Genomic DNA, 25127 nt, shown 5'->3' with positions numbered 1-25127 from the left:
TTGATTGCATTTAAGCAGTGGCAGATGCAGGAAGTTGATGATGGGTGTGCCTCTAAAAGTGTGGGTGGACCACAAAACCACCCATAAAGGTCACATTTTTGAAACTGAGCTTCCCATTGATGTATGGTTTGTTAAGATAGGACATTATTTGGAACTATTTGAAAATCTGGAATCTGAGGGTGCAAAAAAAACAAACATTGAGAAAAATCACCTTTAAAGTTGTCCAAATGAAGTCCTTAGCAATGCATATCCAGCCACAATAATACATTTGATATATTTACAGTAGGAAATTTACTAAATAATTTTGACCCATACAATGTATTGTTGGCTATTGCTACAAATATACCCGTGTGACTTATGACTGATTTTGTGGTCCAGGGTCACAGATAAGAAACAAACAAACAAAATTACTGCAGATCTTACAAAATTGTGGGGGGAAAATTGTTAATCTCAAATAATTGGAATTGAATCTCTTTTTCTGATCTAAATTTTATTGAAATCCACAAAGGCTTTTGACTTTTCTTTTTTTTCACAATATAAAAAAACCATGAAAAAAATAAAATTAGCAATGAAAAAAAGAAAGCAGTCTGTAGGAAATCATTCTGTATACAGCAACAGTGCTTGAATATGTTTGAACGAAGCCTCCAAACCAAAGAGTTCAGGAGGAGACTCATCTGCGTGAGGAGCGAGCCTCCAGGATCTGCACCACCAGCCGGTTCTTCAGACTGCGCAGTTTGCTGCTGTAATTCTCCTGCAGGACTGCGTCGAGTCGCAGGCGAAGACTGCGCAGACACGGCAGAGAGCTGCAGTCCGGCACATTCAGCAGTGTGTGGAAGAAGTCCTGCCAGAGATCCGCGTGAACGTTCCTGAAAAAAAGAGAGAATGAACATTACAGTCACCTCCAAATGTTTAGAGCTGGCAAGTTCATCACTTGTCAGCACATGATCCAGCATGCATTCCTGTTACCTTTTAAACACTCCGTTTGTCCTCCAAACGCCACCTTCCTCTTTAACTTGCATGTATGTCCCAAACAGCATACAGTAGACCGTGCCGGCAATGCCGAAATAATCCGTCTGTTAGAGAAGTGAGACGACGGGCATGAGTGCGCACTTGTCAAACAGTACACTAAACCAGCTGGACTGGATAGAGAATCATTATGAACTATAACGATAACTATATCAGTGTCTACACCATTATCTGTCGCTTTACATGCTCAAGCTCATTAAAGCAGGATGGATTTTGATTGGCTGTCAATGTTGTTATCGTCCATCTATTACTGATGCACACGGAGAACATGAACAGATTTCATGATGGTTACCTGGTAGCTCCAGGGTCGGCCGCTCAGCATCTCCACACACTGGAAGCCCGAGGTCATGCATTTAGCAGTGAACGCAGTGCCTTCTGGGAAAAGAGTCATATCGATGCTCTGCCCCAGATCAATCAGAGCCAGGCCGTGCTCTAGGTGATCCCGTTCAAAGCAGTTGTTCTCCAGGAACCTGAAGAACAGCGACGGGACACGTCATTCAGCCTGCACCGGATGTGACGCACTGCAGTGAGATGCTGTGCAATATGTACCTCTCTCCCAACAGGAAGTTGTCAGGCTTGATGTCGGCGTGTATGATGTTAGCCTGATGCAGCTGCTCGACCATGTGCAGGATGCAGACGGTGAAGTAGAGCACCAGAGGCTGCGGCATGACCTTCTCACTGCGGCTCTTGTACAGGTTTACAGCGCTCTGGAGGACGAAAGGACAACACAGATCAGGGACAGTCGCTTGTGTGCTTGACAGGAAATGTCAGTGGCTTAGCTTCTGTTTTCACTGCATCTCATTTGTTCACATGCAGTGGTACGGCACACTTCAAATATGGGGCTGGTTGAGAAATTACATGGACTTTGTCCAACATCAAGCTTTTAGGTTAAAAATTATGTTTTTGCATGGAGGTAAAAGATGAAAAGAGACATTGTTTCTAACATTAAAGGTGCCCTAGAATCCTTTTTCACAAGATGTAATATAAGTCTAAGGTGTCCCCAGAATGTGTCTGAAGTATCAGCTCAAAATAACCATAGATTTTTATTATACCATATTTTAACTGCCTATTTTGGGGTGCAATTAAAAATGCGCCAATTCAGTGCGTAAAATTTTTTTTTATGTTATTGCATGAGGTAAAACAGATGAAAAAGGAGACCTTGTTTCTAACAGTAAATGTTATTTTAGTATTTATATACCATTTACAAAGTTTGGCTGCTATATTTTCAGTTTTCATTTTAATTTTAGTAATTTTGTTATGTGCTTTTGTCATTTTTATTACTTTTTTCTTAAAAAGTTCAGTTTAGGTTTTAGTAATTTTTCGCCACAGATATAGCGCTGACATAGCATCATTGTTCGTCGGGTTCAAGTCCCGGCTCGTGGACCTTTCCTAATCCTGTCCCCCTCTCTCCCTCCCACTTCCCCTTTGGCTACATTTTGTGTTAATGGACAAAATCTGTGTTCTTTACTGGCCAGACAAATCAGTAATGAAAACCTGGTCTTCATCTTTAAGTGCAGTATTAGTGCCCGTCGCCTGATTGGCTGAGATGCATCTTCCTCACCAGGAGTGTGCCACAGTTGTGCAGCTCTCCGATCAGGACACTGCCGTTGGTGAAGAGGTGTGCCGAGTATATGGTGTTGAAGAGGTGCCGCACACTGGGCTGCAGACGGGTGTTCAGCTGGCTGTCGATGTAAAACTCCCATGGGTTCGCTGGCTTCTGCACCTACAAGACCAGAAGAGGAAGACAACAAGCTATTTGATGCATCACATGACGAAGTTGCTATTCAAATCTGTTTCTTCTCAATGTAGCACATCACACAAACCATTCTTTGAACACATTACTATTATCTTTGTATCAGATGTGTGTGATTTCTCGTCACCTTTAGGAAGAGTTTCTGTGTGGTCATGAGGTTGGTGGCCTGGTAGACTGTGGCAAACGCCCCCTGCCCAAGAACAAAGTCCACTCTCAACGACTCTCCAGCTGAGGATGACATATGAAGATACATTCACATCTGCTCAACATTGACCTCAATCAGCACAGTAACAGCAGGAAGTGAACCATCACGGGATGACAGGGCTGATTGAAGAGAATGAGGTTAATTTATGTGTTACGCAGCCCAACACTGCTGTAGATACGCCTCAATCTTTGCAACTACACAATTATAAAGCTCGTCAAGTAAACAGCACTGAAATTCGAGGAGCGCCGGCTAGATTGGCAGGACATACCGATCTGGACAGTCATTTTGGGCGTGATGCTGGGCAGGCGACAGCTCCAGACGGTGAGGTTGGGGTGGGAAGAGAGAGGAGGCTGCAGGCTGGAGAGCAGAGACACGATCAGCTCCTCGTCCCATGGGTCTGACACCAGCTGAACACAAACTGAAGAAACAATCACATGATGAGGAAACAATGCATTATAAAGACACGTGTAAGATGAAATCTGAACAGGCACTAATACCTGCTTTGGATGTGTCCATGGGGCTCATGGGAGCACTGGGTTTCCTGGAGCTCTGCGGTGGGCTGGTCATGACATCCAGATCCGGTTCGGTCAGCTGCTGTGGGCTGTCAGTGGAGAACCAATCCGGGTCTGGACACCTGGACTCCTCCGGAGCGGCTTGTTTTGGACTCATTAAAAGAGATTCATGCAACATCTGAAGTGCTTTTCCCCCCGATTTCCTCTGCTGGAACGATTTTTTGGGAAGCAGAACGTCTACTTCCCACAGCGAAGAGAGCATGTCAAGATCCTGCTCCACCGCTGGCTCGGAGCTCATCGCCCACAGGAAGTCTGTTTTGGGTGCTTTCTCCGGGCTCTGGTAGACGGTCCAGGCGGGCTGAGTGGCTACAGAGACCGGAGCCGGACTCATCATGACATCGAGATCTGGTTCTGCTGCGTGAGTCGAGTGGTCCACCTGGAACCAGTTCAGTCCCAGAGCAGCTTTCGGACTCATGAGGACATCTTCCTCCAGGGCGACATCCTGCTGCTCCAACGGCTTCTTACGTCTGTGAAAGGACCTCTTCGGCAGGAGAACATCATCGACTGCTTGATCCAGTGGGACATCTGGGTCTGTGGCTGGAAGCGTGGGCTGTTTCTCTGGGCTCTGATAGATGCTCCAGCTCGGCCTGCTGCTCATGGACTCCTCCTGCGTCCTCAGGGCTGTTTGGTCGGGGAAGGACAGAGCGGCCAGTGGATGTCTGCTGCTGCAGCTGCTTTGGGCCAGAGAAAGCCCTTGAGTCTGTTGAGCCAACGACACGCCCTCGCCAACAATCGTGCCCTGAGCTCGCATGCTGCACTCCGCCAGCTCTGACGGCTTCTCCTCCACTGGACTTTGCTCTATGATTGGACTGCAAGCAAACGAGACACTGAACCATCAGTTATAAGACACATTAGCTTACACAGCAGTTAGAACAGAAACAAAGCCACAACTAAAGAGACAGCCTTGGCGTATAATTCACAGGAAAAAGCTTACTTTTGCGTTGCAAAATAAAATGCACACTGTGTTCACTATGGACAATATGCAACTCTTTTGCATGCAAGGAATAACCAGATGACCCAATCTAGTTCATGACATTAAAATGCTCCCATATGAACAAAAATAGCATGAAAAAAATAAATAAAGTACACTACTAGAGTACACTTCGAGGTGAAAAGCCATCTCGTGATTTTGCCGTGACGTAAATGTAGTGGTGACATTCTATCCTAACTTCACCCTCACACTCCATCACGCCTCCACTGTCATTTTGCTTTTTAATTTAGTTAGGATTTTTTTTACTGTTTTTGAAAAGTCTCTTCTGCTCACCAAAGCTGCATTTATTTGATCAAAAATATTTTAAAAAAAATGGTTACACTATTTCGATGGTTCACTTTAGACATTCTACTAACTATAAGTAACTTTGCAACTACATGTCAACCGATTCTCAGCGTATATTAGTAAACTGTTAGGTTAGGGTTAGAATAAGTTGACATGTAGCTGCAAAATTACTTAAAGTCAGTAGAATGTATGTTGGGGAGCATCAAAATAAAGAGTTAGCAGATATTAAGCAGACAGTCTACTAATACTCTAATGTCTGCTAGTTGCAAAGTTACTTATAGTTATGTCTAAAGAGGACCATCAAATAAGTGTTTCACCCCCCCCAAAAAAAAAAAAAAAAAAAAAATATCTTACTGACCCCAAACAAACCTGAGATCAAGTCCATGTGTCTCCATACGTTTAACAGTTCAAATTAACTCAGATGACAGAAACGGAATGAAAAACAGACACTATATAACACAGCATACAGAGCTGAACTGCTGTTGTGTTCAGTGAGGACGATACCTGAGTTTAGTGGGCTGTCGTACATAAGGGTTCTCCTCTGAACCGGCGATGGTCGTGACCACTGCATTTTCCTCTGAGAGACGACAGTCACAAATCAAATCCAGATGAAAACAAGAGTATCAGACAAACAGTGTTTCGTGATATCCTGCGGTTGAATACCTTGCCCCTGCTCCATATCCCACGTGTGCGGCGCATGAGGGTGGAGGGGTGTGGACACCAGATGAGCGGACAGGCTGAAGTCACGGGTGTGGTTGGGACACGGGCCTACCGAGACGTTCCGCGCTCCCCACATGGTGCTCTCATCCGTGATGAACTCGGTGCTGATGGGAGTGTCCTGATAAAGACAAACACCGTCAAGAAGGCAACGTCCTGGGATTGCACAGACTGGAAAATTAGGATTACTGGCCGCTATAGCTAGGTTTCCATCCTAAATTGTGAATTTGAATGTATGCACAACATTGGAATAAAATCGCAAAAAGTTGCTGCAATCAGGCTATTTTTTCCTCCATCATGAATGAGTTGGTCTCAGAGCGGCTGATGAAACGCAATAAATGCTGTCATGATCTCTTGCATTCAGATGCTGGTGTTTGGCAACAATCATGTGATATACTACCAAATCATTCTGATGACAGACTTTGACTCAAAACCAAAAAAAAAAAAAAAAAAACAACATTTGGATTTTTACAGTAAATGTGTTTCCATCTTTATGCAGACGTTTTCTTATCAGATAAAAATGTATCCACCTCAGCAGAGCACATAAATTTGTGCTTCATTCAGCGTTTTTTATGCAATGTCCAAAAATTCACATAAAAATAGGTGGATGGAAACACAGCTTCACTCCACACTGCTAACAATACTCACATTGGTTTTTGACACTGGGATTTCTGTCAGCGCTCGGATCACCGCTGGTTTGCTTCTGGCCTGATCAGAACTGAAGGACAGACGGAGAGAACACAGTCAGAGCGCTCTCTCCATGACAGACTGAGAAAGTCACATTACTGAATGAACGAAGGCCTCGACTTACCCTCCTTTCTCCTGCTCATCGCTGTCCTGGTAAATCATGAATGGAGTTGTGCTGGGTGCTTTAACACACGAGGGGGCGCTACCTGAACACAACATCACACAGTCAGAGCACATTCAGTGTTCTTCAATAAAAACGATTACTTTTGACACTTTATTGACTTTTTTTTGATTAATCGTCAAAATAACTGGTTGATTACTTGATTACAGCCAATAAATCAAATATAGGGCTGTTATGTTGCACTTTACAATCACAATAAAATCCTTATTTTATCTTGGTCAAGTGGATTTAATAAAAAAAAAAAAATCCTACCTCTCAATATTTAATATTTGGGCACTTCATCCACTTCTTTATGATAGAAATGTTACTGCAACTAATTAATTTCTAATGATCTCAGATGAATTAGAGATGTGCAGCTACAGGGCTGGAGCGTGTGTGCATGTGTGTGTTTCTGAATGTTCAGAGCAGGACGTACTAATTCTGCAGCTCTTCTCAAAACTGTCCTCCGGCTGAATGGTGCTGCTGAACATGGACTCCTGGAGGAGGGTGGGGGCCTGAAACATGTCCATGATCACACCTATAGGACACACACACACACACACATAATGACAACAGCCACACATAAACACCACCAACAGCGCACTGAATCGAATGACAAACACTGTACTAATCAGGACTAGATGGCAACTACCCGCATTAATGAAGTTCTGATGCACATCAGCTTTGAATGTGGCTCACAACTTTATTTATGACATTTAAACAGGACCAATTAGGCTATTTTCCATGTTCATCTGTCTTAAGTGTGTAATGTTGCTGTTTGAAAAAGCTCTGTAAAGTTCAAAAGCACAAAGTCCCTCCAGCAGGAGTTTCTCTATATAATCAGAGCACATTGTGCTTCATAGAGACAGGAACTAAACAGAGCGTTACTGACAGACTGGGAAGAGAGGAGCTGCAACAATGGAGAATATGAGGAAAATAATCAACATTTAAGCATCAAAACCTGTTTCAGTAAAGCCCAAAAACAACATAAGACTTTAAAGAAAAGAGAGCAAGTCCTCTTTAAATTAATCACCTGTTATTTGTAAGTAAACAAAATAACCATCCAGCCCTACACGAGGCCAGTGCGAACACATGATCTCGAGCTTTCAATCAGGTGTGTGTTCTTACCCAAAGCTTCACGTGTGTTGACAGTGGGAGATGGAAGAACACGGGATGGCGTGGCTTGAACAAAACCCAGAGATGAGTTTGGAGTAACATGAGAGTGATTGAAAGCCCCATATGACGCTGAGAGAGAGATGGAGAAAGAGTGAGTGAGTGCACTTACAGCAGCTCTACAGGACCGAATGAACGGGAGAAGAAATACTCACTGTCTGCAACATTTCCATCCGCATCTCCCTGATCACACGCGGCACTACAGACACACAAACACACATTACAACAGCTTCTACTGCATCACATAATCATGAAAAAACGCTTTGGTGCACAAACGGCGTATGACCTTTTCAAAATCCAGTGAGGAGAAAGAGCTGAGAGTGAACGAGAGAGAGAGAGTTTGAACCAGAGATGCAGTTTACTGCTTTCTTATTCCTGCTTTTAACTTATATCACACTGGTTTTAATTATTTTTTAATAAATCATTTAAATGAAAAAAAGAGGGAATTTTATATGCAGCAATTCTGCAATTAATTAAATGATATAAAGTAATTGTTAGGCATTAAATTTTGCAAAAAAATTCTCTTAATTGCCTGTATATCTGCAGGGTTATAAAAAAAAAAAAAAAAAAAAAATACCTTATTGGAGGGAGATGTGTTTACACACTGCAAAAAATGCTGTTCTTACTTAGAATTTTTGTCTTTTTTCTAGTCAAAATATCTTAAAGTTCTTAAATCAAGAAGCATTTTCTTGACAAGTAAAAATTATTTTCTTGTTTTCAGGAAAAATAAGTCAAAATTAAGTCAGTTTTTCCTTAAAACAAGCAAAATAATCTGCCAATGGGGTAAGCAAAATAATCTTATTTCAAACCAAGAATAAGATATATAATCTTGTTTTCAGTTTGGACTAAGATTATGTTGCTTACCCCACTGGCAGATTATTTTGCTTGTTTTAAGGAAAAACTTACTTAATTTTGACTTATTTTTCCTGAAAACAAGAAAATAATTTTTACTTGTCAAGAAAATGCTTCTTGATTTAAGAACTTTAAGATATTTTGACTAAAAAAAAAGACAAAAATTCTAAGTAAGAACAGCATTTTTTGCAGTGCAGTAACATCATAACCCATAAAATTACTGTATAAACGATGATTTACACAACTTTACAATGAAATACGTTTTGCCAAAAATGAGTTTTATAAAATTATACATAAAGAATTATTAATAAAAACAGTGACTTCAAAATCTTTTGTGTGTTGTTCCACCCCTCTCAGCGGGTGGATGTTGTGTGTTTGACACTCACAGATCTCTGTTTTCAGGGATGGCGCTGAAGCTGCTCTGGATCAGGGATGTGCTGTGATGCGCCACTGCTGTGCTCTCTGACCGCCGGTCCGTCTGTCCCAGCAGACTCTCTCTACAGTCACTCACACACTCGGGTCGGGAGCCGTGCGCTGCACTGGGAAGCGGAGGCATCAGCATATGGCTGGTTTCTGCCACAATGCTGTTCCGTGTCTCAGCATCCCCTGTGGAGGTGTCAGTGCGGAGCTGCAGTCCCGTCTGAGGCTTGGAGGACCACGCTGGCTCAGGAAGATCGACTTGGTGTAACACTGCTTCTCTGCTGCTCCTGAACATCATCAAAACAAACAAATCATCATTCAAAATACTAACAACTTACTCTGTCCCTGTAAAGATTTTTATGTTTTGCAATTCACATTGATTTAAAGTAGCTTTACAGAAAATCGAAGATCAAGAAACACTCCACCCTCCGTTTCTGATACTAGCAAACCAAGTATGAAAATACGGACAGGTACAGAGAGCTTCTGATTGGACAGAAGTGTTCATGAGTGTCACTCAAGGGGGTGTGTTAGTCAGAAATGAGATACCTGGATCTCTACCGTAAGAGAGGGTGTCACTGGGTCTAGAATCACGTTCTTCTCCAGATCTTCCAACAGCTGCTTCATCCTCCTCACCTCCTCCTCCTCTTCCCAAAGCCTGCGCTGCTCCTCAGCTGATCAAACAACAGTCGTTAGAACAGCAGAACTACGTGGATGGGGCTTTATTGTGCCACTTTGCAACAGGAACCATATACACTGTCTGGATTTTGTCTGGCAGCAGATGCAGAGCATCTTCCACATCTGAAGGGTCAGTGTAAAACTGAGCATGTGTTTATGTGAGAACATCATCTCACCCAGCCGCCGCTGCTCCTCCTGCTGTCTACGTTTATCAAAGTAGCGCTTGGCTCTGAGCTCCTCAAACGACAGCTCTGACCCCTCACACTGCAGCTCATTCACGCAGTACATGGACACAAACTGCACATTGCTACTGGCGCCAGTCCGGACCGGGTTATTCTCGGAGCGAGAGATTCTGAGGATGCAATGACAACATCATTCTCATCACCAAAGCCACTGCACAAGCCTCTACTGAACATCACACATCGACAGGTAGCTCACATTCACTGTTGAACATAATGATAATGTCACAAACACTTACATTCGCACCATTCGATGAGTAGGAGAGGCCGATTCTGGATCCTGCAATAGAAATTTAATGGTCAACAGTTCAGTTCACTCTAAAATGGAAATACTGGTCAACGTTTGTTCACCCTCATGTTAGTCCAAACTTGCATGACTTTCTACTACTGTGCACAAAGATTCAGGAAAAACGCAAGAGCAATAATGACACCAGCGCCACCTTATTCCAAGGTGTCTGAAGTCATACAGTGCTTTGTGTGAGAATCAGATGGGAATGTACATCGTTATTCACTGATAATTTTCTGTTAACTGATGTTAACTCAAGAGCCAGTCCGATTCATGAACAAATCATTCAGAACTAATAATTATTTGCTCATGAATCAATCGAACATTAGCAACGATTGTGCCACAGAGAGCTAGACAACAATATATACAGTAAATGTAAATTTTGGTCTGATTCTCACACAAAGCATCATGTGACTTCAGGAGAGTTGGACTATAGTGCATGAACCTGTATTACTACTGGATATTCTGTTGTGTGAAAAAGAATTTTACTTGCCCGACCAGACAAGTAGCTTGAAAAATATCAATAATGAACCGTGGTTAAAATTCAAAAGATTTAAAAAAGGATGCAAAACAAAAGTCAAATAAATAAATCCATGTGACTCATGCTGCATATTTGAAGTGTTCTGAATGCATATGATTCAGTTTGGAGAAAAACTAATCAAAATATTACTTTTTATTCATCTTGATCTCAGCTGCTGCTCTCCTGTGCATGACTTCATGAAGAGGAAAAGCACACCAGATCATAGTGTTAAGAAATCAAGATGAATAAAAACAATGCTTTTAATGTTTGTTTGTTCTTCGTTTGAACTAACATCTTTCCCTTTTCTTTTCCCACTCCTCAGGACTGATGTTCAGGCTTGTAACAACATGAGCACATGACAGATTCTTCTGTTCTCAATGACTCGTTCCTGTAATATTCATGAATTAGTCATGACCAGAGAACGAGGTCGGGCTGTACCTTGCACTGCGGCTGAACAGCTTCTCTCTGTCGGGGGTTTTGATTGACCAGCTGTGAGTTCTGTAGCGGCTGCCGCACATGATCTAAATGATGAAGAGGCAGAAGTGTAAAGATTACCGTCATCCGTCACAGTATAGTGAGTGATGAAGAACAAGCACAAGTTACTCTACCTGATGCTGCAGTCTGAGCGTTCATCCGTCCCTGGAAGAGCCTGCAAACACATTACATCAAAGATGCAGTGAATTGAATGTTCTGAACATCATGACGGTTGTGACTGTGGCTCACGACTGAGATGGGATGACGCTCAGGACAGGAAAGTTTTAATGGGGACACAATATAAATCCTAGGGTGAAACATTAAAATTTCAAAGATATACTTGATAAACTTGATCTAACCTACAATAATTAGTTCCGCTGATGTCTTTTGTCAGGTTCATATAGTCAGATTAACTGACATTTGTGACGTGCCTGAAACCAGTTAATTTAGATATTCAAGTAAAGCACATTATTTAAGTTATCTGAATTTTTTTTTTTTATAGCATGAACCGTAAAATGTATTCACCATTTCCTGCGATTGTAATTCCTTATACCACCTCTAAGCATTAAATGTATCTTGATTTTAAACCATATGACACTTCAGCTCCAGTCCTCTGTTTTGAGCACAAATATTTAGTAAATTGTGATAATTAAGAGAATTATCAGTCACGGTATGTGAGAAATCATTAAAGAGTGAATGGGAAACAATCATTCTTAATTTAGTTGAAAAATAAACCAGACTGCATGGAAAATACACTCAGATTTCCTATTTCGAGCAACAGAGAGTTAAAAGGGTTAGTTCACCCAAAAAAAATATTTTTTGTCATTAATTACTCACCCTCATGTCGTTCCACACCCGTAAGACCTTCATTCATCTTCAGAACACAAATTAAGATATCTTTGATGAAATCCAAGACATTTTATATCTCCCATAGAAAGCAACGTAATTACCACATTCAATGCCCAGAAAAGTAGTAAAAACTTTGTTAAAACAGTCATGTGCCTGCAGTGGTTCAACCTTAATGTTTTGAAGAGACGGGAATACTTTTTGTGCACAAAATCATTCTCATAAGTGTCATTCTCATATGATGTTTACGTCTAGCGCTTCCAGGTTCATCGTCAGAACGCCGACTCCTGCGTCAGCATCACACGCATGTGTCGTGCTGATCACATGATTAGCTTTGGCCAATACTAAGCTAGCTTTTGAACGTAAACAAGGAAGCCTTCACTGTGTTACTGCCTCACCTGCTTAAGGATAATGACAGGGAAGAGAAGAGATTGTTGAATAAAGTCAATATGTTTGTTTTTGCACACAAAAAGTATTCCCGTCTCTTCATAACATTAAGGTTGAACCACTGCAGTCACATGACTGTTTTAATGATGTCTTTAGTACCTTTCTGGGCCTTGAAAGTGGTGATTATATTGCTGTCTTTGGACGAGTCATATACCTCTCAGATTTCATCAAAAATATCTTAATTTGTGTTCTGAAGATGAACGAAGGTTTTATGGGTGTGGAATGACATGAGGGTGAGTAATTAATGACAGAAATTTCATTTTTGGGTGATCTAACCCATTAAGTATAATCAGAATTGTGTGTCGATGGCGTGCTGATATTGAACGTCTCATTCACCTGTACTGCTGAAGCACGCTGTCCTGCGGCTGAGCCTTGTTCTCCACCGCTCTCTGGTACACCATCTCAGCCTGAGACAGCTGCCCTCTCTTCTCAAACTGATGGGCCCAGTCTATATACAGCGCCGCCGTCTGCGTCCCCACGCCTCGGTCGTGAAGACGGCTGTACACCTCAATCGGGTCGCTGTAGAAATTGGCCTGGACAGAGAGAAGTAGGTGTGTGTTGATCTCACAGAGCAGGATCCTGTCTTCAAAAGAGTGAATGTGAGAGGGTAAGAGTGAACCTACAAATCTGACGCAGTGGGTGACGTATCGCAGGTCATTGTGGTATCGCTCATCTTGAAGGAAGGTCTGAACGATGCGCTCCAGCACCACAGACAAACCCTTCCTCTCTTCCAGTGACAGTTTGCTCTCTAGAAACTGTACAAACCTAAAACAGCACAAATCAGCCATGAGTAACAGACAGAGCATTCATAACTATAATAAAGACATTAGAGATGTTCTTACTTATCCCAGGGATCCAGTGGGTCATCTCCAGCATAACTGCGCACGCTCAGCTCGAAGGCCCTGCAGTGAAGATGATCGACAGGAACACATTAGTAACAATCAGAAGATGATGATGATGATGATGATGATGATGATGATGATGATGTGGTTTCACAAAGCCAGAGCTCGTTAACTGCATTTCTCACTTTTTAAATATATTCTCTCGTGTAATAAATCTTTACACACACTGTAAACAGATGAACACTATATGAAGCAGCCACAGATTTAAAACTGTCATAAATTAGCTCTCATACCGCTTAAGTGCAAAATGTGTTAAAAACAACACAAAGACAGAGAAGGGACACACATAGTTGTGTTATATAGAAAACATCATGGTATAAACTATATATAAACCATATGGAAAAAACAAAACAAACGAACTGAAGGAGACCGAATCATAAACATTACTAGAACGAATACACTCTCTGTCAGATGCTAACACGCTACTTACTGAAAATAGGAATTAATATCCATCGTTTCTTCTTGTTCCACACAAAAAGTCCGGGAGTAAATGTTTACGGCTAAGCGAGATTCATTTAAATAATAAAACTATTTAAATCCGTAATAATTCCGCTAACTAGCACCGCTGTAGTAACTGCATATTGGCAACAACGAACTATTTTCAAATTTGACCCCTTAGCCAATCATTAGCCTTCATGTGGACCAATAGCCAATCCGAGTCCGATACAACAATGCGTCACGTTTACTGCTGTTCAGTAGCAATGGGCGGAGCAAATATGAATATTCATGCGTTTCCTGTTTCGTGTTAAAGCTACGCTAAAAATATTAACCCCTTCAGACCTGAATTATTTTCCACTGAGCAAAAATACACTTGATATTTTATTATTGATATATAAATGAGTCTAAAAATGGACATTGGGACTGAAACAACACATTTAGATTTTTAAACCATACAGTAAAGAGTCCTAACAGTATGTGAACTAGCATTGAACATTTGGAAATACTGTAACAATGAGCAATGGCCATAAAAATTTAGAAGATAATAGGATGAAGTCTCTACAATGAACATATTAAAACAATGAGCTCCTCCTCCTCCTGTCTAGTTAGTTTTGTGATTCCTGAAGCTCAATCAGATTAAGTTATGGGTATTACTTTCATTGTGATTGGATGATCAGTATGTATGTAAACTGAGTAGTATTTTTCACTTTTTTTTTTTTTTGAGTATGACCTTGTATTTTAAATTTGTCATATCGGTGTGTTGTAAATATAATTTTATGTTTTAGACATGTGAACTGTCACCGTGATTTCATGAGCAGAGACAATTTTCATCAGTCTAAGTCATGTGCTTTTGTCTGTATTATTAAACAAGGTTTTCTCCCCATGTCTTAGAAAACCATGAATATATAAGGAACTCTAGATCTGGAAATTAATAATTTCTTAAAATGCTGGGCATTTGTATAATTAAAGCAGAACTAAGTAACTTTTTTTTTTTCTAACCGTCCTTACGATGGTTAATTGACTTGTAGTGGTGTGTTTGAGGTGTGCACTAACCCCCTCTGGCACGTCTACGCGAGAAAACAGCACTTGCAAGTTGAGCTGCGCCGACCCGACACAATCTCACCTCATGTTCACGTTCACGCGAGAGTGACAAAATGCTTTACGGTAATTCAAAAACAATGTATATATTATGACTTTATAAGACAATTTCGAAAATTACCCACCTTCATCAAGATTTCTTGTACTGTATTTGCAAAACTACTGTGCTGGTGAGAGTTGTAATCATTGTAGTCCAGAGCTGCGCTTGGAGTATTTACGACAGTGTGATTCACTGAAGGAACCTGTAGGGGGAGCTTCGCAAATCTTACTGAGTTCCTTTTTAATATATATAGTAACTTCAAGCTCCAGTAAACAAGAGATTTTTTGTTTTTGTTTTGTTTTTTAAATATTCACCCTTAAAGTCCCTGTAAAGTCAATTCTGAGAAGTGTAAAAGTAGAACTTATCCACTTACTTGCTCTTAAACAGGTATATCACATAACCTGCTTTCTGTAATACCCCCCAGGATGCAAATATTACAATGCTGTAATCACTGTCCATTAAATTTTTAATACTGTCAAATGTCAACATTGACACTAACTAATCAACTAATGTTGAACTTCAGTTTATAAAACTAAAGCCACACAGCACACGTTACACTGGCATTATCTACAAAACAAAGTCCGTATGTGAAGAGATTCATTCAGCAATTACCAAATATGACACTCATATATCCAAAAGACATACAGCTAGACCAATATGATCTTAAAGAAGAAACACTGCAGCCCAATGTGAATTAATGTCAAATCAAATACTTTACACTAAATTAATCAATAATGAACCAACTCTGTAAACAAGAACCAACGGTTTTATAGCCTACAGTCAACAACTTTAACAACAGTTGACAACAATCATTTGACCAATCATATCTAGAACCTAAAAAATACTTGAAGGTAGCAGCTATTTGCACTAACTTAAAATAGTATTATTAAATTAGATGCTATATTAAATTAGTGTAAATAGAGTTGGATACTATTTGCAATAAAGCAGCATCCATTTATGATTACAGAGATATTTCAGTCAGATCTGAGACACAGAGACTCGTTGTCACATCCTGTCAGTTCCGGACTCCAATTCCCATCATCCTCCCTGCCAGTCACATGCACACACTCCTGTCCAATCACCAGTTGCCACATACACCTGCAGCACATTACATGGACTATAAAACACGCACACACACACCACCTGGTTGCTAGGTCTTGTTTTCCCTGTGTTGCATTACCAAGCATTATATCCTGTCTGCCTGTCCTGTGTTACCGTTCCTGCCTGTTTCCTGTTTGTTGACCCGTTGCTGCCTGTCCTGACCATTGCCTGCACCCTGACTACGATTCTGCCTGTTCCTTGTTGTTCCCGTTTGCTCCCGTTTGACCCTGCCTGTATGACAACGCTCACTGTAAATAAAACTTTGCATTTGGATCCCTACCTGAGTCCCGCCTCCGTTACAGAAGACCTAGCCGTACCCAGGTCCAGCAAGCTTTGTGAGCGTTCCCATCTCGGCAATATGAATCCATCTGCTCAGTTGATGTGTCTCCGTCAAGGAGACAGAGCGTTAGAGGATTACGTCAAGGAGCTTATCGGACTGGCACAGTCAGGGATGGGCAGTATTTCAGATACATGTATTTAAAATACGTATTTGAAATACAAAATACTATTTTATATTTTGTATTTTAAAGCCTTTGGAAAAAATCAAATGTAATTTGTATTTAAGATGAGTATTTTTGTATTTTCAAAATACTCAAAATACTTTGAGACAGTCAACCTCTTTATCAGGGTGGTGTTTTCATGCATCAACTAGTTCAGACCAGACACGCCAGACACGGATTTCTTCACATGTAAACTGATTAGGTTGTGGGTCATTTTGACGACACATGTGAAAAAGTTTTTTAGTACACTTCTTAAACCCTAACCAAATAATCAAGTTAAACCCAGTAAACTATGCAAATGTTTGTTTATGTAGAGACGAAATAATTAGGTTAATCATTGTCTGTCTCCATCAGTTTAGTGTAGTGATTGTGTGCATTTGTGATGACAATGATGAAAGATACAGTACACTTTTAGTTTTATTGTTCACCAAAAAAAGTGCCAAATGATTTCTAATTAAAAAATTTTTTATTTTAGATAAATTTTATATTTTCTAATTATGTATATAGAAACAAATAAACTTTACATTAAATAAATATAAAAGTTACTATACTACTTGCGTGAAAAAAAAGCATCAAAAGAGTTTGAAATTCAGTTTTTGCTGTGGTATCAAAACTGATATTGATAATTGTGAAACCATGCCATATATTGTTACTGTGAAGTAAAATTAAGATTTTGGTCATATCACCCATCCCTATTCTTTGCTATATAGCAGAAAAGGTTCCCACAGTTTTACAGTTTTATTAGTATTTACAGTTTTACTAGGGCCTTTTATGGACTCTGACCCGCCGTGGTCATCTATAGACTCTGTCCGGCCGTGGTTGCCACCGGACGCGCCGTGGTGCTTAGAGTTCCTGCACCTGCCCTGGGGACCTGCATACCCGTCTGCACATCCAGTATCACCTGCCAGTAGGTCTCCTTCCGGGAGGGGGACATCTGTCACATCCTGTCAGTTCTGGACTATTCTGGCAGCGATGGCGCCTTCAAAAGAGTCTTTCAGAGTCTGATCTGTGGTCTCTTCTGACAGACCTTTGACAAACAGGGTTTTTGTAGGTCCATCGCTGCCAGAATTGCCATGGACAGAGAAACTGGATCGTCAAAAGGTTTCAGTTTCGTAGACTTCGATAGTGAAGAAGACTGCAAAGCTTTATTTACAGTGAGCGTTGTCATACAGGCAGGGTCAAACGGGAGCAAATGGGAACAACAAGGAACAGGCAGAATCGTAGTCAGGGTGCAGGCAATGGTCAGGACAGGCAGCAACGGGTCAACAAACAGGAAACAGGCAGGAACGGTAACACAGGACAGGCAGACAGGATATAACGCTTGGTAATGCAACACAGGGAAAACAAGACCTAGCAACCAGGTGGTGTGTGTGTGCGTGTTTTATAGTCCATGTAATGTGCTGCAGGTGTATGTGGCAACTGGTGATTGGACAGGAGTGTGTGCATGTGACTGGCAGGGAGGATGATGGGAATTGGAGTCCGGAACTGACAGGATGTGACACTCGTGTTGCTCCTGTCATATAAAGCTGTTGTGCTCGTGGAGAACTAATAAAGGATAAAAGACAATCATGTCAAAAGAAGAGATGTTGATGAAGATCTTCTAGTGATCAAGGCAGCAGATTGAGCTCTGAAGCTCCTGAAAGATTGAGTTACACCCGGTTACACCGTGATAAACTGTGTTCAGCAGCGATACTGTGAGTGTTTGTACCGTCACCTGATCTGCAGAATTCATTTAGTGAATCACTGATAAATCAGAGCAGAGAGAGTGTTGAAAAATAAAGCACACTATCAGGAGATATGATTTATTATGAGTGAATTCAGCCAGTGTTCTCATCACATTCATGATTATTCATACTTTCATCAGTTCACATCAATCATTCATAAACCGATTCATGATTAAATCAATCATAAATGTACAGTTATTACATCTGATGATCAGTTAACAATATAAATATTAAAGCAACCTCATATTTATATTATTACATATACAGATGAATGTGTCTGATCTAGATTTCTAACTTCTACATAATAATGAAAAAACATTAAAAATGAATTAATAAAACTGTAATTGTGCGAGATTTGATGGCTGTGTGCATGTGGATGTTAGAAAGAGGATTTACAAGTGTGTGTGTGTTATTTAATCTGACACAGAGACACTGAAGAATCATCATAAACCCTAAATCCAGCATAGAGGGGTTCAGTGAATGTGGTGTTGAGTGTGTGTAAGTGTGTGAGTGTGTGTGTGTCAGAGACGCTGTAGAAGGACAGAGTGCCGGCCGACACGTCCACATACACTCCTACTCTCTTAGAGGATGAACGGACGACAGGTATATCAGCAGGTATATCAGTCCTGTTATCATTGTGATAGACAGTGAATCTGTTATCATAGCAGTTCAGACTCCAGGATTTGTCATTGGATCCAAACAAACAGTCATGATTCCATCCTTTCCTGCTGATTCCTTTATATGTCACAGATATATAAGCACTTCCGCTCCATTCAGCCTCCCAGTAACAGCGTCCAGTCAGACTCTCTCCACACAGAACCTGAGGAATAATTACATCAAATCTCTCTGGATGCCTACGATACGGCTGACGTTCTTTCACACCTGTCACCTTCCTGTTCTCCTCAGACAGAATGAGACGAGTGTTTGCTGTGTTTGGATCCAATGTGAGATCACAGGCATCTGAACACAAGAAGAGAGAGACATCTAAAACAGGGGTATTAAATTAAAGGTCCAAGAAGTCCGTTCACAATATTTCATTCCCAGCGAAGGTTTGGACAATACTTTTTTGGAACAGTTATACATTTCCATCAGGGCAGCCGCAGTACTTTGTGAAAGAAAAGATCCTAAACACTCAAAATAATCATCAAAGATGAGAATCTTGGGCCCTTGAGCCAAAACAGTGATGTAAAAGAGTTTTTACCAATATTTCCTGTTTCGCATTAAAGTGACAGAACAGTAATACAGAACAACTCAAAGACTTTAGATATAGAAAGACGGTTCACTACTATTATTTATAAATGGGAGAAACTGCAACATGCAATATGGTGGAATATGTACTGCCTTCTAAGTAAAAGAGCCAATCACCGATTGGTAGTCATTGCATCACTTCAGCTGTCCTTAGAAGTTCTGGTTTCCATAGAAACCTGAGACTTGTAACAGGCACCTTATTTGTTAAGACAGGAACACACCAAGTCGACCGTCGGCCGTTGGTCAGTTTTTTTTGTGTGTTCCGCACCGTCAGCTGAAGTTGGTCCTCGTCTGCTTTTTTCGGACAATTTGACATGTTAAATCGGCATTGGAGCTCGTCGGTTTTCTCCCCACTCTCTTCCATGTATGTGGAGAGTGCGAGGTGGAGTAGCTGAAGCTACTTGTAAAGGCTTATAGGTTTACCAACTCTGGTTTATCAACTCTCACGCAGCCGCGTCCACGCATTTTTCAAAGTATACTAACCACAGATGTGCGCGGATGACCGAGTTCGTCAATACAATATTTTCTATACTCTTTACCAGACATCATGTCATCAACGGGACATTCGCTGGGCAGGATCGGAGAAGAAAATTAGTGCATCCACCATTGCATCATAGTTCAGAAGATACACCAAGAGAACAGGAATCAAAATCGATGGAGAAGGCATGATTCTGAGTGTACTCATCTTGTTTTTGAAAATTACATCATGCGGATGGTGCACGAATGCGAAAGGCCGAAGTATACCCGGGGCTTTAGCGTGTGTGTGTGTGTGTGTGTGTGTAGACCTACACTTTCGTAGTCCTGCTGTGATCCTAATCTCTCCTCCATGATCCACACTATAAAGACAGAAGCACACATTAATGTAGATATGAATCATGCACACGCTCAGTATGTCAGTATTAGTGTTTGACACACTTGAGTATCTGCAGTAAACAGTTTGGATCCTTCAGTTTGTCCAAAAGAAGCTTGACTCCTGAATCTCCTGGGTGATTGTAGCTCAGATCCAGCTCTCTCAGGTGTGAGGGGTTTGAACTCAGAGCTGAAGACACAAAACCACAGCCTTCCTCTGTCACCATACAGCCAGACAACCTACAGATGGATCAAAACAGCCTCATCATCCACAAAACTAGGGCTGGGCGATATATCGCATGAGATTGTCACGCGCATTTCGTCAGTAAAGCCGGTTCCCTGATTACCGCTAAATCGACATCACCTGCTTTCAAATGCAGCGGCATTTAATAGACAGAGCCGTAGATCACTGAAAAGCCACGCAATATCGCGTTCATTATCGAAGGCGATTCATCTGCGATATGAACGCGATATTGCGTGGCTTTTCAGTGATCTACGGCTGTCTATTAAATGCCGCTGCATTTGAAAGCAGGTGATGTCGATCAACACTCAACAGTTGAGTGAATATCATTCATAGTGTGAATTTATACAAGAGTTCTCTTTACATTTCTCACTTAAACAAAAACCTTTTTCATATTTCTGTATTAACCAGATCAAAACATTTATGTTGGTTTCATTTGTTTAGTTATATGTCAGTCAGAAATGATAAGTTGCATTTCCACTATAGGGCCAGTGTGAACGAGGGCTATAAACAGGCCAGCCGCGGCTAATAGCCTCCAGCTGCAAGCTTTGAGAACATTATCAAGCAGTATAAACTGGTATTTTGTCAGGAAACAGATTCAATTGCAAGAGGTGAGTAGAAAGTAGTAAACTGTTTATTGACAAATAACAATGGTAGGTGAAGAAACAAACACAACCAGAGCGGGAGAGAAACAGTCCAATAAAGCAGCGAGCACCACACACACCTTTTATGATCACTGTAGAAGAATGTATACAATATTTCTTGTCTATGCAGGAGGATGTCGGATGAGATACAAGACACCGGAATCCAGGAAGTGTATCAGAGGAATCGTAGTTCGGAGATACAGAAAAGTTAGATATTTGGGTAGTCCTCACAATACACGCACACACCCTCTACATATGCAATTTAGAGGCCTTTTAATGAATAATTTTAATGTTTGTCATGGCTTTCCCTTGGTGTCAAAAGTTATGGAGTTTGAATCTGAGAAAATGTAGCCTACTTTATTTGCTTTAACTCTCTTTGCTCTCACAAAACATGGAATACATTCATGACAGCTTTGTAGGCCATGCACCCACTTTGAGTAACATACAATTACATTTTATTGTGTTTATATGACGATAACCAAAATATTAAATTCCCCTATCGTGCACTTTGGTCTTTACAACTTTGCAGACCGTTTACATTCACAGACAGCTATATTACACACTACATGAAAGGTAATATTGGAAAAAGCACAACAGAGCAAATTTAATATTGTGGTTATCATCAATACTAGTATATCTGTTAGGGTTTTGTTATGTTTTGTGTTAGTTTTATTCCTGTGTGTTTGTTTCCTGTGCTTCAGTTCTATTTAGTCTTAATTGCATTCTAGTTAGTCTCCTTGGTTACTGATTACGTTCAGGTGTCTGTCATTATGTTCTCTGTGTATTTTATACTCCCTGTGTTTTTCAGTTCATTGTCGGTTCTCGTCTTGGTAAGGTGTGTTTGTTGCTTCCTGTTGGCTGTATTCTAGTCTATGTTAATAAACCTTTGTGTTGGAATTACTATTATCTCCTTCGTCGTCTGCTTCCCTGCAACTCACCGTAACAGAACTAAGGGGAGAATTATTTTTGTGTGTTTCTCTGTATTTCCAGGAGGAGGAAGAGTCAGAGATCTTCATCTCCAGAACCCAGCTATGTGTCTATGAAGAGTGATGCATCCATGGATCCTTCTGTTCATTTTAGAGATGAAACAGTGACCTCTGACCCCAGCTGAGATATGATCTAGTATTGGAGACAATGGACTGACTCATAATAAATGAAACTGCAGGCAGATCTAAAGGTATAATTATTTTTGTGTGTTTGTCTGTATTTCCAGGAGGAAGAAGAGTCAGACAAAAGTAAATCTAAAATGTTAGAAACATCGTAAAGGTAAAAATGCTCTGGGAAATCTATTTAAGGGGGCACATATAGTTACTTAATGATGAACTAACCAATACACAGAATAAAACCAGCCTAAATCTACCCAAAAACACACAAAATTCCAGAAAATATAGCTATTATTTTTGTCAGTATTGCGAACCCCCAGTATATGTGTGCTAAAATCAGCTCAGTTTCTGGAAAATCACTCAGAACTGAATGAAACGGTTATAATGTCTAATAAAAATGTTCCATTCAAAATAATCTTTAAAATGAACCAAATTAAAAATTTATTTCATCCATTAACACATTGCTGTTTATGACAAAAGTAAATGCTAATTTCAGTCATGACTTTATTTTCAACACACACAGACCAGTTAAAATCTCCCCTAATTACCTCAGTATCTGCAGCTGACAGTTTGGACTCTTCAGTCCATCAGAAAGAAGCTTCACTCCTGAATCCTGCAGGTCATTGTTACTCAGGTCCAGCTCTCTCAGGACATAGTTTGAGGATTGAAGGACTGATGACAAACTCTCACAACACTGAACAGAGAGATTATAGCCAGTAAGACTGAAAGAGAGCAGAACACACACATCAACAGTCAGATCATCTACAAACACATCAACATTGACCAACATGACCAGCTGATTGTAAATTATGTTTCATATGTTCCTAAATACCTCAGTATCTGCAGCTGACAGTTTGAGGATTGAAGAGCCGATGACAAACTCTCACAACACCAACAGGTGAGATTACAGCGAGAAAGACTAGAAGAGTTGAAAGAACATAAAACAATAATGGCATGTAAAATATGTTGCCAGTTGTCTGTCCTCAGGAATCTGGAACAAAATATTTTTAACATTCCAGCCTGAATCAAAATAAGATGAGCTTGTGAGTATGAGATAGTCTTATAATTTTATCATTCAGGTTCATTAAAAGTGCAGTAAGTGATTTCTGAGAAATGATTTTTTTAAACAAATGAAACACAGGATGACAGTAATATATTACATGCCAGAGGGAAAGAAAATAATGTTGGAAGAGTTAGAAATCAAATACATATACAGTTTTAACTCTTCCAGAAAAAGGCTAAGGAAAAGTTTACACTTACAATATTTACATTTGTGTGCAAAATATTTGGCGAGAAACAAAATAAGATTAAGTAAAAAACATCTGACTGTTCTGTTTCAAAATGTGTATAACCTCGAATAACATTTTCATATTTCAATTAACTTCCAGGAATTATACCACAAAAAAATTCTCCAAATGTTTTTCCACAGATTCTTAGTATACCCAACAATACCAAAATAAATGAAACAGATCTTCATTTTAGAGACCATAGGAGGAGCAATTTACACCAAAGTCCTCAGAAATAAACCTTTGTAAAAAATATTTTGTGGGATAACACTTCTTTGATCTTATTGTACAAAAAGAGTTTTTAGGGGCAAAACTAACACTTTGGTGGGACACTTCAGGCTTAAGGGGATAATAAAGAGAATGTTACTTGAATCATATTATAGTTAAGTTTTTAAGTTGACTTGTTAAACATTAAAAAAATCGAAATTGAAATTGTGAATCAGTCAATCGTTCTGAAAAAAATCTAGATTTTTTTTTTTTTTGCCATATCTCCCAGCTCTAGATGACGGACAAGTAGCCTTAACACTGAATAAAAACTTTTTCTGAGGTTAGGATCGAAACAAAATAAATACAGCCTATATAAGTGTTTCCCAACCCTGTTCCAAGAGGCACACCAGGGGTCCGTTCTTCTGAGATTTGACAGATGCCAGATCGTCTAATCATAATAACTGATCTCTTGCTAATTTGGTTCTTCAAACGAATTTGCAGATTTGATTAAAATATCTGGATTAAGCTGTCTGAGATTACTGCGTGTTCTTGTGTTCACTGGAAAGAGCAGATGTATCGATACTCAAAATAACGTAAGCAACGTAATGACATCATATTAAAGAAGAACATCACACACCTGACGAAAAACTTGATATCTGGACCTTTATAAGGAAACAACCAAGTGACCAAAATGACATAAAACTTATGATAGATTAATGAAATATGTACTGTTTGTTACATGATTCCCAATTATTTACATAATTGAACGATTTCTGGTATTTGTACAGGATTTACATTTGTATTTCAATGTTGTAATTATCAATTCATTTAATTTTTCCTGTGAAGCATATTTATTCAAACTTATTAAGTATCAAGAAAATTTTTAATGGCACAGCAGACAGCATTTTCTTACTCTGTTATCTGCATCAAGCCATTCCTAAAATATCTGTTCAAATTACAAAATAAGCTTCTCCAGAGCAGGTTTGAGCTTACGGACCAGTTGCTATGATAACAGCAACTCTGGGATGAGCTTCAAAAAACCTAACAATCCTGGATCATGTCAAATCCTCAACAGTAAAATCCAGATAACTGACTAATCCATGTACGAAGAACCTTCTTCGTACATGGATTAGTCAGTTATCTGGATTTTAGCACTACACATTTTAACTCTTCCTAATCAAATACACCTGATACAACTCATCAGCTTGTTAGTAGAGACTCCAAGACCAGAAACAGATGAGTCAGATAAAGGAGGCGTCCAAAATGAGCACTGTTGGTGTGTCTCCAGGAACAGGTTTGAAAAACACTGGCCTATACATTATAAAACAAACAAATAAATAAATATGTAGCAGCAAACCTAAAGTGTGGTGTTAATTAAACTTCCAAACTCTGCATGAGCACTTGGATATGCGTCTAAT

General features: G+C 40.1%; 2 protein-coding genes across 2 annotated transcripts in view; both read right to left on the bottom strand.

Moving 5' to 3' along the window:
* Positions 1 to 473: 473 nt before the first annotated feature.
* bub1 (BUB1 mitotic checkpoint serine/threonine kinase) lies at positions 474 to 13846 on the bottom strand. Its single transcript, XM_048208271.1, is given in 26 exon segments — positions 474 to 866; positions 967 to 1073; positions 1319 to 1496; positions 1576 to 1733; positions 2588 to 2749; positions 2907 to 3007; positions 3253 to 3402; positions 3482 to 4365; positions 5337 to 5409; positions 5496 to 5670; positions 6198 to 6267; positions 6361 to 6442; positions 6833 to 6934; positions 7525 to 7641; positions 7725 to 7768; positions 8808 to 9097; positions 9099 to 9128; positions 9388 to 9512; positions 9693 to 9868; positions 9995 to 10035; positions 11000 to 11082; positions 11170 to 11210; positions 12665 to 12861; positions 12952 to 13093; positions 13171 to 13230; positions 13661 to 13846. Coding segments are annotated over 26 exon segments (3807 nt in total). The 5' UTR covers positions 13684 to 13846; the 3' UTR covers positions 474 to 670.
* A 4347-nt stretch (positions 13847 to 18193) lies between these two features.
* The window catches only part of LOC125278866 (NACHT, LRR and PYD domains-containing protein 3-like), a 52821-nt gene continuing 45887 nt past the window's right edge, over positions 18194 to 25127 (bottom strand). Inside the window, exons 5-8 of the mRNA XM_048208259.1 lie at positions 22765 to 22938; positions 20295 to 20468; positions 20169 to 20215; positions 18194 to 19091 (exon numbers count right to left, since the gene is read on the bottom strand). Of these exons, the coding sequence (XP_048064216.1) occupies positions 18541 to 19091; positions 20169 to 20215; positions 20295 to 20468; positions 22765 to 22938 (946 nt within the window). The 3' untranslated portion in view covers positions 18194 to 18540. The remainder of the gene's footprint in view (positions 19092 to 20168; positions 20216 to 20294; positions 20469 to 22764; positions 22939 to 25127) is intronic.

The sequence above is a fragment of the Megalobrama amblycephala genome, linkage group LG11, assembly GCF_018812025.1.
Source record: "Megalobrama amblycephala isolate DHTTF-2021 linkage group LG11, ASM1881202v1, whole genome shotgun sequence".
NCBI lineage: Eukaryota > Metazoa > Chordata > Actinopteri > Cypriniformes > Xenocyprididae > Megalobrama > Megalobrama amblycephala.
The sequence above is the reverse complement of the archived record's forward strand: the minus strand, read 5'-3'. Positions and strand labels throughout refer to the sequence as shown.